This window comes from Chiloscyllium plagiosum, unplaced genomic scaffold, assembly GCF_037043375.1.
Source record: "Chiloscyllium plagiosum isolate Xiang-an unplaced genomic scaffold, Cpla_swu_hap1 HiC_scaffold_12, whole genome shotgun sequence".
Taxonomy (NCBI): Eukaryota; Metazoa; Chordata; class Chondrichthyes; order Orectolobiformes; family Hemiscylliidae; genus Chiloscyllium; species Chiloscyllium plagiosum.
In genome coordinates, this window is record NW_028270150.1 from 43,714,201 (window position 1) to 43,730,220 (window position 16,020).

General features: G+C 40.9%; 1 protein-coding gene and 1 long non-coding RNA gene across 2 annotated transcripts in view; one reads left to right on the forward strand and one right to left on the reverse strand.

Annotated features, from left to right (window-relative positions):
• Window positions 1-16,020, forward strand: part of lrrc58b (leucine rich repeat containing 58b) — a 46,642-nt gene that overhangs the window by 25,422 nt on the left and 5,200 nt on the right. The window contains exon 2 of the mRNA XM_043701007.2: window positions 15,737-15,865. Coding sequence (XP_043556942.2) covers window positions 15,737-15,865 — 129 coding nt within the window. The remainder of the gene's footprint in view (window positions 1-15,736; window positions 15,866-16,020) is intronic.
• LOC148148529 (uncharacterized) overlaps window positions 6,620-16,020 on the reverse strand; it is a 197,298-nt gene continuing 187,897 nt past the window's right edge. The window contains exon 7 of the long non-coding RNA XR_015758844.1: window positions 6,620-6,853. This is a non-coding gene — a long non-coding RNA (uncharacterized LOC148148529). The remainder of the gene's footprint in view (window positions 6,854-16,020) is intronic.

Here is a 16,020-nt window from a genome sequence, read left to right on the forward strand (position 1 = left end):
GTGCAACATTGAGGCCGAAGGGCCTGCACTGCGCTGTAATGTTTTATGTAATGTTACATTGAAAGCTTCTGTGTTGTTGATCCGGGTCAGCAAATATGGCATGTTGCACATCTCTCATTCCCTAATTCAGATCTGATGTCTTTGTTAAAAATTAGAAATGATTCTCTTAAGGGTTGCTGGGTCACATACTTTTTACTGTATTCGTTTCTGCAATGTGGTTGTCACTGACTAGGCCAGCATTTAGTGCTCAACCCTAATTGTTCTCTAACTGAGAGGCTTGCTTAGACATGTTAAGAACCAATCACATTGCTGTAAGTATAGAGTCACATGTCGGCCAGACTGGGTGAGGATGGTAGATTATCTGCCTAAAGGGCATTAGTGAACTCTGAAGCTTTGCAGCAATCAGCAATGGCTAAATGGTCACTATTCGGTCAGCTCTTACTCTTACTTACTTTTATTTAATTCACATTTCACCATCTATAGTGGGATTCAAACCCAGTCCCCCAGAACATTACCCTGAGTTTCTCGCTTGCTAGTACAGAGACACTGCCTCCCCTGACAGTGAATAACCAGCAGATAGCATTGAGACTAAAGCAAACATAAGTTTACATTGCATGCCTGAAGACACAATTTCGATTTGCATTCACCAGATCTCGTCTGGTCTTGACTTCTGTTTATGTCACATTTACCTTCTAGGAAATGAATGTAGCCCCATTTTATCTGTGTTCCTCATAACCCATTCTATGCACACACCTAGATTCTTTTGAGAGGCAAGGTAATGCCTGGATTATTGTTATCGTTGACACTGTAGGTATAAGTGCTCCTGTGGTACTGTGGTAGTGACCTTCTGGCCCTTAGGTAGGGATAAGTCTCACCTGCATCCGAAATGTGTCACAATACGTGCTGAGGTTTACAAAGTCATGAGGGGCATGACTAAGGTAAATTGACAAGATTTCTTTTTTCCCTGTGGTGGGGTAGTCCAAAACTAGAGGGTATAGATTTAAGGTGAGAGGGGAAAGATTTAAAACGGACCTATGGGGCAACTTTTTCACAGAGGGTGGTGCATATATGGAAAGAGCTGCCAGAGGAAGTGGTGGAGACTGGTACAATTATAACATTTAAAAGGCATCTGGATGGGTATATGAATAAGAAGGGTTTAGAGGCATATGGGCTAAATGCTGGCAAATAGGACTAGATTAATCCAGGATATCTGGTCAGCATGGAAGTGTTGGACTGAAGGGTCTGCTGTACATCTGGCTGAAAAGGTTGAGTCAAAATACTTGCATTTCTGATTGGATTAGATTCCCTCCTGTGTGGAAACAGGCACTTCGGCCCAGCAAGTCCACACTGACCTTCCAAAGAGTCAATCACCCAGACTCCTTTCCCTACATTTACCCCTGACTAATGCACCTAACACTCTGGGCAATTTAGCATGGTCAATTCACCTGACCTGCACATCTTTTGGAATGTGGGAGGAAACCAGTGCACTCAGAGGAAACCCACACAGACACCGGGAGAATGTGCAAACTCCACGTAAACAGTCGCCCGAGGCTGGAATCCAACCCAGGTCCCTGGCACTGAGGAGTGCAAACCCCTGAGCCACTGTGCTGCCCCATGGGCATGGATCAGTCAACTATATAACTATCTAGTAGCAGTGGGTAGGCTGTGGCTTACTGCTTTGTCTGAGAGATGGTTCCGCTGAGTGGTGTTTAGATGTTGCGTTATACCTATTACTTGGATAACCGTTCAAGAGATTTCATTGGCTTTGTTTCAGGAGGATCCATACTGTTTACAGTCTATAACCTAATATGCAAAGGTAAACCATCTGATAAAAATATTCAGATCCAACAATTAAAATTAGGGTGACAATCTAGTGTGCAAAAAGCCATAAGCTGTCAAATAATTGAAATTAAATATCTTTGAATTAAAAATACACTAACCTTCTTGACTTGAAAATATGGAGAAAACCGATATTGCTTATTTCATGAGTAGTTCTCTTTTGAATCAATGATGCAACTTTGTATTCATTTTAATGTTGTGTGGTTTGATGTTTTGTTGTTCAATGTCCACATTCATTTTGCCATAATTGAGACTGATTTTTTATTTTCTCTTTGACAACTTAAAATATTTTATTTTGTGATTTGCTTTGCCTAGGTATTCAGAAAACGTTTGGAGAGTATTTGAATTTGTATATATAAAGTGTAGATCATTGAATTTATTCAGGTTAGATATTTGTTTGATGAGGAAATGCAGATTGAGTGGGAATGCAGATAGAAATCAACCATTCCATTATTGAATAGAAGCACAAGCTTAAAGGCCCAGCACTGCTCCTACATTCTCTAGTCTGTCAGGTTTTGCATCCAGATAGCTCTTTTTTTATGTGGTTGGAAAGATATTCATGATTGGCTGACTGGGTATGTTATAATTTTGTTCTGCATTCTATAGTTAATCAATTGTTTAGTCACTTTTGATTTTTAAATATCAAAGGTTTTTCTGAAGTTTAGGATTTTGGAGTTTCATAGTTGTTTGATTCTACATATGTGTATTTTGGGATAGAGGCTTAAAATTCTACTTCTGGATCTCCAGCTTCATTTTCTGTTGTGAATTCTTAATGTCTTGTGAATTTGTCCCAGATTGTCTGTCTGTCTGTCTGTCTGATTGGTGAGTTGTGAATTACAGGTTTCAGTCAAATAGAAATCTGTTAAGGACAGACACCAATTGCCATTCCTACTGCCTCTTGTTTAATGTGACAATACAGAGTATGGCAGAAGAGAACAAACCTAGTGTTTTTGTGTTGATGATGTCCATGCAATTATGGTTTGTCAGTTGTGGTATTTGTAATTGTTTTTAGTTTGCTATTTTCCCCACTTTTTAGAGTCATAGATGTATACAAAAAATATTCCTTTTTTAAATCTTTTCCCTGTCAATACAATGCCCTGTAGTTTTGGACTCCCCTATTGAGGGAAAGGATCTGGCCTATATGCCCTATCCATACCCCTGATGATTTTATAAATCTCCATAAGGTGACTCCTAATCGTCCTGGGGGATTCCAGCCTATTCTTATATTTAATTAGATTAATTTTGGTATGGCTTAACTGTTGCTTTGTCAGCAAAATGCACAATAAGTAGCTCGTATGTTGGATCTCAGCGCAATTCAAGAGGGTATGAGACCTTTTGAAATAGCCAAGAAATCTTAGTTTGTGTCAAATCTCTTTTAAAAAGGGTACATACAGTTATTCTGGAGCTTAGCTTGTCGGCTGGAAGTAGACTTTTGCACCTCCACGTACAATTATCTCCTCAGCTGAAGGAAGGCTGTGAAACTAGGCAGTATTTCAACAAAATGCTACCTACAACAAGCTAATGCGACCAATGTCCAGTATGTGCTGGCAAATGAGATCGAAAGTCCAAAAGCTATAAAATGTATTATTGATTTGACTTTTTTGAGTAAAATTCTGTGATGAATTTCCAAGGCTATGGATATGGATAGATGCAGCCCCTATTGGACGTGTGGCACAGCATAATCATCTCTTTAAAGTCAAAATGCTTCAAATTAATTATCCAATTTAAATTTCAATAATTTGTAATACTTCTAATCTAAGTTTTCATGACACAATTTTCAATAAATATTGTGTGCATCGTTTCCTTCTGTCAACTATGTAACCTTCACAGAGGAACTCTGAGGCTCCAAAAACTCCCTTTTCTGCTTCCCATATTCCCACACTGCTGTAAACTTTCAAAACAAGCAACAATAAAATTCACATCTATGGAGCATTGTTATTGTAAAAAAAATTCTAATGCATTGTGCATATTGTAATTGGACAAAATGCCAAGTCCAGACAGTGGATATTAACAAAAGATTAATGGACCCTTGGAGCTGGCACCAAGACTATGCAACACGACAAACCCATGACTGTTCCTTCTGATGTCAGCATCATGGAAGCTTCTTACTGCCTTTTAATTTAAACCTGGTTTTCTAATCAACCTGTTCAGAGCAGTTATTTTTCACCTGTAGTGTTAGGTTCCTTTCGTGAGGTTTCACACACGAGATGCAATTCGCGCACACCAACATCTGCAAACAGTTAAAGTTCATTAAAGCTTGTACAAGCTTGGTGACCCATTTTTGGCCCTCTTCACAGGCATGCGATGTCCGGTCAAAGTGAGGCCCTGAACAAAGAAAACACATCCCCTTTATACAGATTAGTTGGCCATGCTCACAGATACTCCCCCACAGTCACGTGCCACTCAAGACAGCCCCCAGTTACTCACAGTCACACATTACCCCAGGTACAATGGTAGGATGAGATAATGCTAATGCCCTAATCTTGGGGAATCGTTATGCAGATGATTTCCTGACTCAGTGATTCCCCTAGACAATGCAGGTGCAACATATCTTTGCCTAGAAAAAAATTTCTGAATGATAGTTAAACTGACCAATAGCAGGAGAGTCGTAGCAAATGACTGTCTAAATGAAGTGTGAATTACAATGGATGGTCATCACATTATTTCATGATTGTCATCCCCACCCAAAGACAGCACAGTTTAACCCATTAATGTTACATTAATGTCCAGAGAGATATTCCCATTTAATCTTTTAACATTACAGTAGAACAGGATTGGACTTGAACTTGGGGCTCCTGGTTTTTAGGTAGGAACACTACCATAGCATCACAAGCAGCCAATGCTAAATATGCAGTTGTCTGATTGCATGCCTCTGCAGTTATGGGAGTTTCTGCATCTTATATTCACAGTCTCTAGGTCAGATAGTACTATTACAGATACTTGAGATAACATTTGAGATAACGTGGAGGTCGGATCTGCATGTGGTAATACACTGGATGTGAGTGGCCTGCAGACAGCTTAGATAACATGGACAGTGCAGGTGTCAACTCCCTGGAAGGCAACGTCATACATGAAGAATGCTGCAGGGGACTCCGATGAATGGGGTAGCCTATCAAAGAAGGCTGATAGGAATACACAGCAAAATATCTGATGCATTGGGAAATCTGCAATTAATGTTGGGGACCATAGAGCATTCTAGCAGAAGACAAAGCACAGAGCTGTTGCTTCAGCATGGAAGCAGTTATCAACTCTGGCTAATACTTGTGAACCCATCAGTAATGCAGTGTCCATATCTCAGCATCCATTACCGTTAAAGAAGAAACCATACAATACTGCTGTGGAAGTTCAAACTGGTATCTTATAAGCTTAGCATACTGTTATGCAAACTTAGACTGCTGCCATGGCTGTAGATACAAGAAGGAAAACTTTGCAGATTGGTGACATGTGTTAGTGCAAAGGAAAATGGTTGTGTTTGTTGGAGATCACAGCTCTCTGCTCCAGGACATCTCTGCAGGAGCACCTGGCAGTACTGATCTAGGCCCAACCACCTTATGCTGCTTTATCAGTGCCTTTCCCTCTACTGGAAGGCCGAAAGTGGTGACATTTGCTGATTTGCACAATGCATGCCATTTGTGACATTTTCAGCTATAGCAGAAGTCATTCAGACTTGGGCTGGTAAGTGGCAAGTCATCACATTTGCACATAAGCACCAGGCAATGACCATCTCCAACAAAAGAAAATCTAACCAATTTCCCTTAGAACATAGAACAATATAGCACAGAACAGGCCCTTCGCCCCACGATATTGTGCCGAACATTTGTCCTAGCTTAAGCACCCATCCATGTACCTATCCAATTGCCGCTTAAAGGTCACCAAAGATTCTGACTCTACCACTCCCACAGGCAGCGCATTCCATGCCCCCACCACTCTCTGGGTAAAGAACCCACCCCTGACATCTCCCCTATACCTTCCACCCTTCACCTTAAATTTATGTCCCCTTGTAACACTCTGTTGTACCCGGGGAAAAAGTTTCTGACTGTCTACTCTATCTATTCCTCTGATCATCTTATAAACCTCTATCAAGTCGCCCCTCATCCTTCGCCGTTCCAACGAGAAAAGGCCTAGCACTCTCAACCTATCCTCGTACGACCTATTCTCCATTCCAGGCAACATCCTGGTAAATCTTCTCTGCACCCTCTCCAAAGCTTCCACATCTTTCCTAAAATGAGGCGACCAGAACTGCACACAGTACTCCAAATGTGGCCTAACCAAAGTCCTGTACAGTTGCAACATCACTTCACGACTCTTGAATTCAATCCCTCTGCTAATGAACGCTAATACACCATAGGCCTTCTTACAAGCTCTATCCACCTGAGTGGCAACTTTCAAAGATCTATGAACATAGACCCCAAGATCCCTCTATTCCTCCACCTCACTAAGAACCCTCCCTTGATAGTCCATGGCATTGCCATCGCTGAATTCTCCTATTGTCAACATCCTGAGGTTTACCATTCACCAATAACTGAACTGGACTGGTGATTTAAATACTGTGATTACAAAGACAGATCAGTGGTTAGGAGTTCTGCAGTGAGTAACTCACTTCATCACTACCCAAAGCCTGTCCACAAGATATACGTCAGGAGTGTAATGGAATACTCTCCACTTGTGTGGATGAACACATCCAGGACAAAGCAGCCTGCTTGATTGGCACCACATCTATCGCCTGCAACATTGCTGCCACTGTATGTTGGTGGTGGTGGTGGAACTGTGTGTGTGTGTGTGTGTGTGTAAGCATTGACAAGATGCACCGCAGTATCTCACCAAGGCTCCCCTGACAGCACCTTCCACATCCACTGCCACATGAACGGACAAGGGCAGCAGAAGCCACGAAAGACACCACCCTGAAGATTCTGTCCAAGCCACTTACCATTCTGACTGTTCCTTCAGGGTCTCTGGGTCACAGTCCTGGTACTCGCTTTTGAACAGCATCGTGTATGGTCCTACACCCTGAGACCTGCAATGGATCAAAACGATAGTTCACTACCACCTTCTCCAAAGAAATTATGAATGGACAATAAATGCTAGACTAGCCAGTTACACTCACTCTAACAAATACAAAAAGTGTTCAGAGAGCTCAATAAGTAAACTACTGGGATTGAAAGCAAATAAGACTCTCTGGCCTAATGGCCCACATACTAGTGCCTTGTAGGAAGTAATAGCAGCGATAGTGGATCCATTGATTTTATAATATTCCAAAACTCCTCGGTAGTGGGAAAAGATCCAGTGGATACGAAAAATGTTAATATAATGCTCTTATTCAAAAAAGCAGGCAGAAAGTAGGAAGTTATAGACGAGTTAGCTTAACATTTGTTATTGGGAAGTTATTAGAATTCTTTCTCTTAAAGTAATAACACAGCACTTGGAAAGTCAAAGCACATTCCATCAGAGTCAGCATAGTTTTATGAAAGATAAATCATGTTTGACTAATTTTACTAGAGTTCTTCAAAGATGTAACAAGCAAAGTGGATAATGGGGATCTTGTAGGTGAAGTATGTCTAGACTTCTAGAAGGCCAGTAAAGTGAAGATGAATACACAATTAAGATCAGGTGGGGTTAGGAGTAATTTGTTAGTTTGGCTAGAGGATTGGCTAACCAACAGAAAGCAGAAACTCTGGATGAAAATGTCTTCTCTGGTTGGTAAGATATAACTAGTGGGGTGCCACAGGGTTCATTGTTGAGCCCCAACTATTTACAATCTATATTAATAACTTGGATGCAGGGATAGAAGGTACTACAGCTGGATTTGTAAATAACCTAAAATAGGCAGGAACGTACATTTTAATGAAGAAATAAAACATTACACATGAATGTTGTTATGTAGATAAGCCAAGGTTTGGCAAATGGAACGTAACATGGATAAGCATGAGTAATCCGTTTTGATTGCAAGAATGGAAAGGCAACTTATCTAAATGGAGAGAAACATCAGAGTGCTTCAATACAGAAGGATCTGGATGTCCTTGTGTATGAATTACAGAAAATTAGTATGTAGGTACAATAAGTAACAAGGAGAAAGTGAGGACTGCAGATGCTGGAGAGTCAAAGTCGAAAAGTGTGGGTCTGGAAAAGCACTGAAGATCAGGCAGAATCCGAGGAGCAGGAGAGTCAACATTTCCGGAATAAGCCCTTCATCAGGAATGTGGAGGGGGAAGGGGCTGAGAGATAAATGTGGGTGTGGGGCTGGGGGGTGGGGGGGGAAGGTAGCGGGGAAGGCAATAGGTGGATACAGGTTGGGGGGGGGTAATTGTGATAGGTCAGTGGGGAGGGTGGAGCAGATAGGTGGGAAGGAAGATGGACAGGTCAAGAAGGTGGTGCTGAGTTGGAGGGTTGGTCCTGGGATGAGGTTGGGGGAAGGGAGATTTGGAAACTAGTGAAGTTGATTTCGATGCCGTGTGGTTGAAGGGTCCCCAGGCGGAAGATAATGAGGCTTTTTCCTCCAATTCTCAGGTGGCTTTAATTTGGCGATGGAGGCAGCCCAGGACTTGCATGTCCTTTTTGGGGGAGTTGAAGTGGTTGGCCACAGGGCAGTGGGGTTGTTTGGTGCGTGTGTCCCAGAGATGTTCCCTGAAAAGCTGCAGGAGTTGTCATCCTGTCTCCCCGATGTAGAAGAGACCACAATGAGAGCCACAGACACAGCAGATGAGGTGGGTGGATGTGCAGGAAAATTTCTGGATGTGAAAAGACTCACTCCTGGCACCTTCTGTTGCTGCTGCACAAGGTGTAAAACCTGAACCCACCAACCCCTCCCTTAAATCCCATCCAAGGCTCAAAAGGATCTTTTCCTTACTCAATGGAGGGCATTGAGTAAATTTGAGAGAAGATAAGTCAGATTTTTAATTAGTAAGGTTGTGGAGAGCAGGCAGCAGTGTGGAGTTGAAGCCAACATGAGACCAGCTGCAATCATATTGAATTGCAGAGCAGGCTCAAGGAGTTGAATTGCTGTTGACTGCTCCTAGTTTTTGCGCTCTTTTATATTCTTTTTGTATTACAATAGCTCTGCAATCTGTCTGCCAAATTATTTGATTGTTGAGGTTTGCTCCAGGGATTAACTGTACTTTGCTTACAAACCTTCTGTTTTTTTTTGCTGGTCATTAGATAGCCCTTGGTGCCCAGTAGCCAGTCGCTGTACGGGTGCTTCCAATGCAGATGATACAGCAGCAAGTTGCAGAATGAAGGTGTGGTACAGCTGCCAGGGGACAAAGGTTTTTAATATGTATTATGTGCTCAGTATCATTGCACACCTGCTCGATATTGAAGGAGTGGAACCCTTTCCAGTTGTGTTACTGTCTCAGAATTTACAGTATATATAAAACAGACGCTTTGGTCCAACTTGTCCATGCCAACCAGATATCCCAACCCAATCTAGTCCCACCTGCCAGCACCCAGCCCATATCCCTCCAAACCCTTCCTATTCATATTCCTATTCATATACCTTTTAAATGTTGCAATTGTACCAGCCTCCTCCACTTCCTCTGGCAGCTCATTCCATACATGTATCACCCTCTGAGTGAAACAGTTGCCACTTAGGTCTCTTTTATATCATTTCCTGCTCACTCGAAACCTGTGCCTTCTAGTTCTGGACTCCCACCCCAGGGAAGAGACTTTGTTTATTTATCCTATCCATGCCCCTCATGATTTTATAAACCTCAAAGGTCACCCCTCAGCCTCCAACGCTCCAGGGAAAACAGCCACAGCCTATTCAACCTCCCCTATAGCTCAAATCCTCCAACCCTGGCAATATCCTTGTAAATCTTCTCTGAACCCTTTCAAGTTTCACAACATCTTTCCGATAGGAAGGAGACCAGAATTGCACGCAATATTCCAACAGTAGCCTGACCAAGGCCCTGAACAGCTGCAACATGACCTCCCAACTCCTGTACTCAATACTCTGACCAATGAAGGAAAGCATATCAAATACCTTCTTCACTATCCTATCTACCTGTGACTCCACTTTCAAGGAGCTGTGAATCTGCACTCCAAGGTCTCATTGTTCAGCAACACTCCCTCGGACATTACCATTAAGTGTATAAGTCCTGCTAAGATTTGCTCTCCCAAAATGCAGCACCTCATATTTATCTGAATTAAACTGCATCTGCCACTTTTCAGCCCACTGGTCTATCTGATCAAGATCTCGTTGCAATCGGAGGTAACCTCCTTCGTTGTGCACGACACCTCCAATTTTGGTGTCATCTGCAAATTTACTAACTATACCTCTTTTGCTCACACCCAAATCATTTACATAAATGACAAAAAGTAGTGGACCCATCACCGAACCTTGTGGCACTCCACTGGTTACAGTTCTCCAGTCTGAAAAACAACCCTCCACCACCACCCTCTGTCTTCTACCTTTGAGCCAGTTCTGTATCCAAATGGTTCGATCTCCCTGTATTCCATGAGATCTACCCTTGCTAACCAGTTTCCCATGGGGAACCTTGTCGAACACCTAACTGAAGTCCATATAGATCACATCTACTGCTCTGCCCTCATCAATCCTCTTTGTTATTTCTTCAACAAACTCAATCAAGTTTGTGAGACATGATTTCCCACACACAATGCCTTGTTGACTATCTGTAATTAGTCCTTGCCCTTCCAAATTAATGTACATCCTGTCCGTCAGGATTCCCTCCAATAACTTGCCCACCACAGACATCGGACTCACTGATCTCTAGTTCTCTGGCTTGACCTTGTCACCTTTCTTAAACAGTGGCACCATGTTAGCCAATCTCCAATTTTCTGACACCTCACCTGTGACTATCGATGATACTAATATCTCAGTAAGAGGCCCATCAATCACTTCCCTAGCTTCCCACAGAGTTCTAGGGCACACCTGATCAGATCCTGGGGACTTATCCACTTTTATGCATTTCAAGACATCCGCCACTTCCTTCTCTTTAATATGGACATTTTGTAAGATGTCACCATCTATTTCCCTACATTCTATATCTTCCATATCCTTTTCTACAGTAAATACTGATGCAAAATACTCATTTAGTATCTCCCCCATTTTCTGCAGCACCACACAAAGGCCACCTTGCTGATCTTTGGGCGTATTCTCTCCCTAGTTACTCTTTTGCCCTTTCGATTCTCCTTAACTCTATTTGCCAAAGCTATCTCATGTCCCCTTTTTGCCCTCCTGATTTCCCTTTTAAGTGTAAATCAGGTAAAAACAATGACTGCAGATGCTGGAAACCAGATTCTGGATTAGTGGTGCTGGAAAAGCACAGCAGTTCAGGCAGCATTCAAAGAATAGGAAAATCAACGTTTCGGGCAAAAGCCCTTCATCAGGAATATTCCTGATGAAAAGCTTTTGCCTGAAACATCGATTTTACTGCTCCTCGGATGCTGCCCAAAATGCTGTGCTTTTCCAGCACCACTAATCCAGAATACTCCTTCTTACTTTTATACTCTTCTAAGGATTCACTCGATCTACCCTGTCTCTACCTTACATATGCTTCCTTCTTTTTCTTAACCAAACCCTCAATTTCTTTAGTCATCCAGCATTCCCAATACCTACCAGCCTTTCCTTTCACCCTGACAGGAATATACTTTCTCTGGATTCTTGTTATCTCATTTCTGAAGGCTTCCCATTTTCCAGCCGTCCCTTTACCTGCGAACATCTGCCCTCAATCAGCTTTCGAATGTTCTTGCCTAATACCGTCAAAATTGGCCTTTCTCCAATGTAGAACTTCAACTTCCACATCTGGTCTATCCTTTTCCATCACTGTTCTAAAACGAATAGAATTATGGTTGCTGGCCCCAAAGTGCTCCCTTACTGACATCTCCGTCACCTGCCCTGCCTCATTTCCCAAGAGTAGGTCAAGTTTTGCACATACTGAATCAGAAAATTGTCTTGTACACACTTAACAAATCTCTCCCTATCTAAACCCTTAACACTATGGCAGCCCTAGTTTGTTTGGAAAGTTAAAATCCCCTACCATAACCACCCTATTATTCTTACAGATAACTGAGATCTCCTTACAAATTTGTTTCTCAATTTCCCTCTGACTATTAGGGGGTCCAAAATACAATCCCAATAAGGTGTTCATCCCTTTCTTATTTCTCAGTTCCACCCAAATAACTTCCCTGGGTGTATTTCTGGGAATATCCTCCTTCGGTACAGCTGTAATGCTATCCCTTATATAAAAAAAACTCCACTCCCCCTCATGTCCTGCCTCCCTTTCTGTCCTTCCTATAGCATTTGTATCCTGAAACATTTAAGCTGCCAGTCCTGCCCATCCCTGAGCCATGTTTCTGCAATTGCTATGATATCCCAGACCCATGTTCTCAACCATGCCTCGAGTTCATCTGCCTTTCCTGTTAAGCCTCTTACATTAAACTGCATTTATTTCAATGTATCAGTCCTACCTTGTTCTCTGTTTTGTCCCTGCCTGCCCTGACTGTTTGACTTGCCTAGTGCTTCAAGATAAACCTATTGGACCATAACCTGGTGTTGTGATTTTTAAATTTGTATGTGTAACACAAGTTGATGTTTAAGTTGTGAAATGGAAACTGTCTACACTGAGGTTACCAGGAAACTTTAATCATTGAATACTTATTAGCATGGAGCATTGAAAATGTGACCTCAAACCCTGGATGTTGTGTGAGTGCATAGGTGGTTATTTAATTTGATTAACAAAAATTGATTCCATTTTGGTGAGAGAGTTCTTTGTGTTAGAGATGTGTCAGGATTGTCCCTTCTAAATGTGGTGTTTGAGGTTTGTTCTTGGTTTAAGTTTTAAGTGACCTTGAAATCTATATTTAAATTTAGTTGGCAAAGAACAAGCAAAACTATAAACCTGTTTGTAATTTGTAGATGCCTTGGACTTTGAGACTGTCTGTTTTTATCAACAGCTGCCATTACTAGCAGGCTGGGTTGCAGTTCGCTTAACTGTGAATATTGGGAAAATGTTTGAAGTTACTATCATCACAGCCTCTTGCTGCCAGGGTGATGCCTTAACGATGATTTTTGATTTATTCTTGAGATGCAAACATTGTTGGCAAAGCCAGCATTTATTGCCCAACGCTAATTGCCTTTGAGAAGATGGTGATGAATTGTGTACTTGAACGAGAGCACTCCTTGTGGTGTATCCACGGTGCTGTTCAGAATGAGGCTCCAGGACGTTCACTCTGTGTTACAGTTGAAGTTTCCATGTACCTGCTGCCCTCTTCCTTCCAGAGGGAAGCAAGTATCAGATTTGGAAGGTGCTGTTGTAGAGACTTGGTAAGTTGCAATTGTGATCTTGTATCTATTTTTGTTAAAACTATTGTTAGTTAGTTTTCTGTCTTTAATTGTTGAGGCTGGGTCAGTTTTGTGCTGCCCATTGGTAAGGTTAGGTAAGGATTGTGCTGTAAATCTAACGTCACTAAGGATTTGATTGAGATTTGTGTAAATTATCTCTTTTTAGAATCTTCCAGCTGGCTGAGGTAAAGTAGCTTTGGGTGGGTTGCGCTTTGGCGGGTTGGTGTGGACTTGTTGGGCCGAAGGGCCTGTTTCCACAATGTAAGTAATCTAATCTATTCCAATCGTTGTTCTTCATGCTTGCAACATTAAATGAGCCTACCATGTTGGACAGACTATAAATAGTTCTATTTCTTCATTAATGTTGTACAATATCACTTCCAGATATATTGAGTTGGATCAAAATTTCTGCCAGCAATAAATAGAATCCTGGTGCAGTAATCCCTGCTAAATACTAACCCATGTAGTTATTGAGTGAGACTATAAGGATCTCCATGATTATAAAGTAACATTCATTGTTTAGACTTGTGTGAGATCAATGGAGAGTTGAGGTTCCCTGTAACCAGACCTGGATACATCACTGCCTTCAGGCCTGAAGAAAGATTGAGGGGGGGATAAAAGTATTTCATTGCTGACATTGAAAGCCTTTCAAAATTTTTAAGAAGCAAAATTATTTAAAGTTGCCCAGTCTTAAATAGGTGAACTGTATTAGTATGAGGAGTGAGGTGGTTAAGATAAATAGAAAAACTTCATAAAAAGATATGATGATGATGATCAAGAAATAGCTAGTATTAAAAAAAAATGTAATTTCCATCCAGTGTGAACTGGCCTACAGTGCTGCCAAAAAGAATAGTAAGCCTGAGGCTTGGCAGAATGTTTGAAATTTAATAACAGAAGACCAAGATACTGAACAGGAAAGAAAAAAGAAGAGTAGACTATTTTATGCAAAGGCATAAAATGGATCATAAATGTTACTACACGTATATAAATAGGAAACGATTAGAAAAAGTAAACATGGCTCACTAGGGGTGGAGACATGTAACATTGTAATAGGGAAGAACCATTTAATCAAATATTTGTATCTGTTTTTGTAATAGAAGACACAAACTTTAGGAAATAATGGTGACCCAAGGATTAACAAGAATGGGGTATTTGAAATCGATATAGCAAATAAATAAGATTAAATGACAAATCTCTGGACCTGATGACCTGCATCCTCTGGTTTTAAATGAGGAGGCAATGAAAATCAGTAAATTATTTTTGATCTTCCAGAATTTCTTAGATTCTAGAACAGTTTCAAATGAATGGAAAATAGCAAACATAATCTCGCTATTTAAGAAAGGCATGAGAGACAAGATTTGATTCTGTAGGTCATTCAGTTAACATCATCAGTAAGGAAAGTGCCCATATCTATTATTAGGCATGCTATAAAAGGGCAATTATAAAATCATAATATGATTAAGTAGTCAATATAGATCTATAGAAGGGAAATCTATTGTTATGAAGTTGAAGGTGTGTACTGTAACTTTGAGAGAGTGAACACTTTTTTGTTTTGAGAGCTTACGGGCACCTGTCATATGACTAACTAGCAGTCTCAGTGTACTGGAAAATTGAACTTGTGTTACATTTGCCTGTGAAATAGATAGCTGAGTTGGCTGCTGTTTTGACAACAATTTGAATTTAACCAATCAGTTTAAATTATGCCCCAGGATACTAAAACCTAACTGAATTTGGTTCAGTTTTGGCAAAACCATAAATTCAAGCAGATTCTCTGATGTTGGGAGGATTTTTTAAAAAAAAGGCAGCATTTTGAAAGTCAGAGTAACTGTCATCGAGAGAGAGCCAAAAGATTGAAACACACTCAATCAAAAGTACCTTTCTCATATGAAACATCTTCTCAGTAAAAACAAGACAATGACCCTGGGAGATCTTCAGCCGGAAGAAGACAGGCACCGCAGATGACAGCCACTGTGTGGTTTTGAAATTAAGTTGATGCAATTTTAAAAAGTGGTTTTATTGTAACTGTATGTTATTATAGAGTTAGAGGTGGATAATAAACAGTTAAGAGAAAGGGTGCTTGGAATTGTGACTAGGTGTTGTTTAATGTTCACTTTTAGAGTTTAAGAATAAATTGATATTTTCTTTAAATAGTGGAATTTGAGAATTCTGTGTCACTCATATTTTAACAGATTACAAGGCGAGGTGAGCTTTTCTAGGTGTATAGTTTAATTAACAGAGGGGTTCATTGCTGTATTGTAACATTATTAACAACTACTTTTGGGTCTGTAATTAGATAAGAGATAAGAGGGAATCTGTGTAATATATATTGTACTTTCAAAAGGCATTAACAAGGAGTCAATCAAGATTTTGTTGGACAAAATTAGGACTCCTGCATTGGGAGACAGTATAGTCTAACCCCCTAAGCAGCTCATCACCAAATGGAATGGACCAAGTGCCTGTGTGAATTTTTACAAGCAAGTTTTGACTGTTTTTAATTTATGGGCAATAAACATTTTTCAACAAGTGGAAAAACAATAAGTGTTTACCCAGTCTTGTGTATAAAACCATAATAATGGTTAACTTTCTTCTGTCCTTTCACAGCTTAGAGCTCTTGTATCTAGGTGGGAATGGAATCATATCGATCCCTCCAGAACTAGCTAACCTGCCATACCTTAGCTATCTGGGGCTGTGTGACAATCGAATCCAGGGCCTTCCACCACAGCTTGCACAGTAAGTGTACCAAGACCCTTGCTGAAAATAAAAAAAAATGTTGCTACAATGTAGGAAGTCATAGATAGTCGTCATAGAGATGTGCAGCACAGAAATAGAACATTTTGGTCCAACTCGTCCACGCTGACCAGATATCTAAACTAATCTAGTCCCAT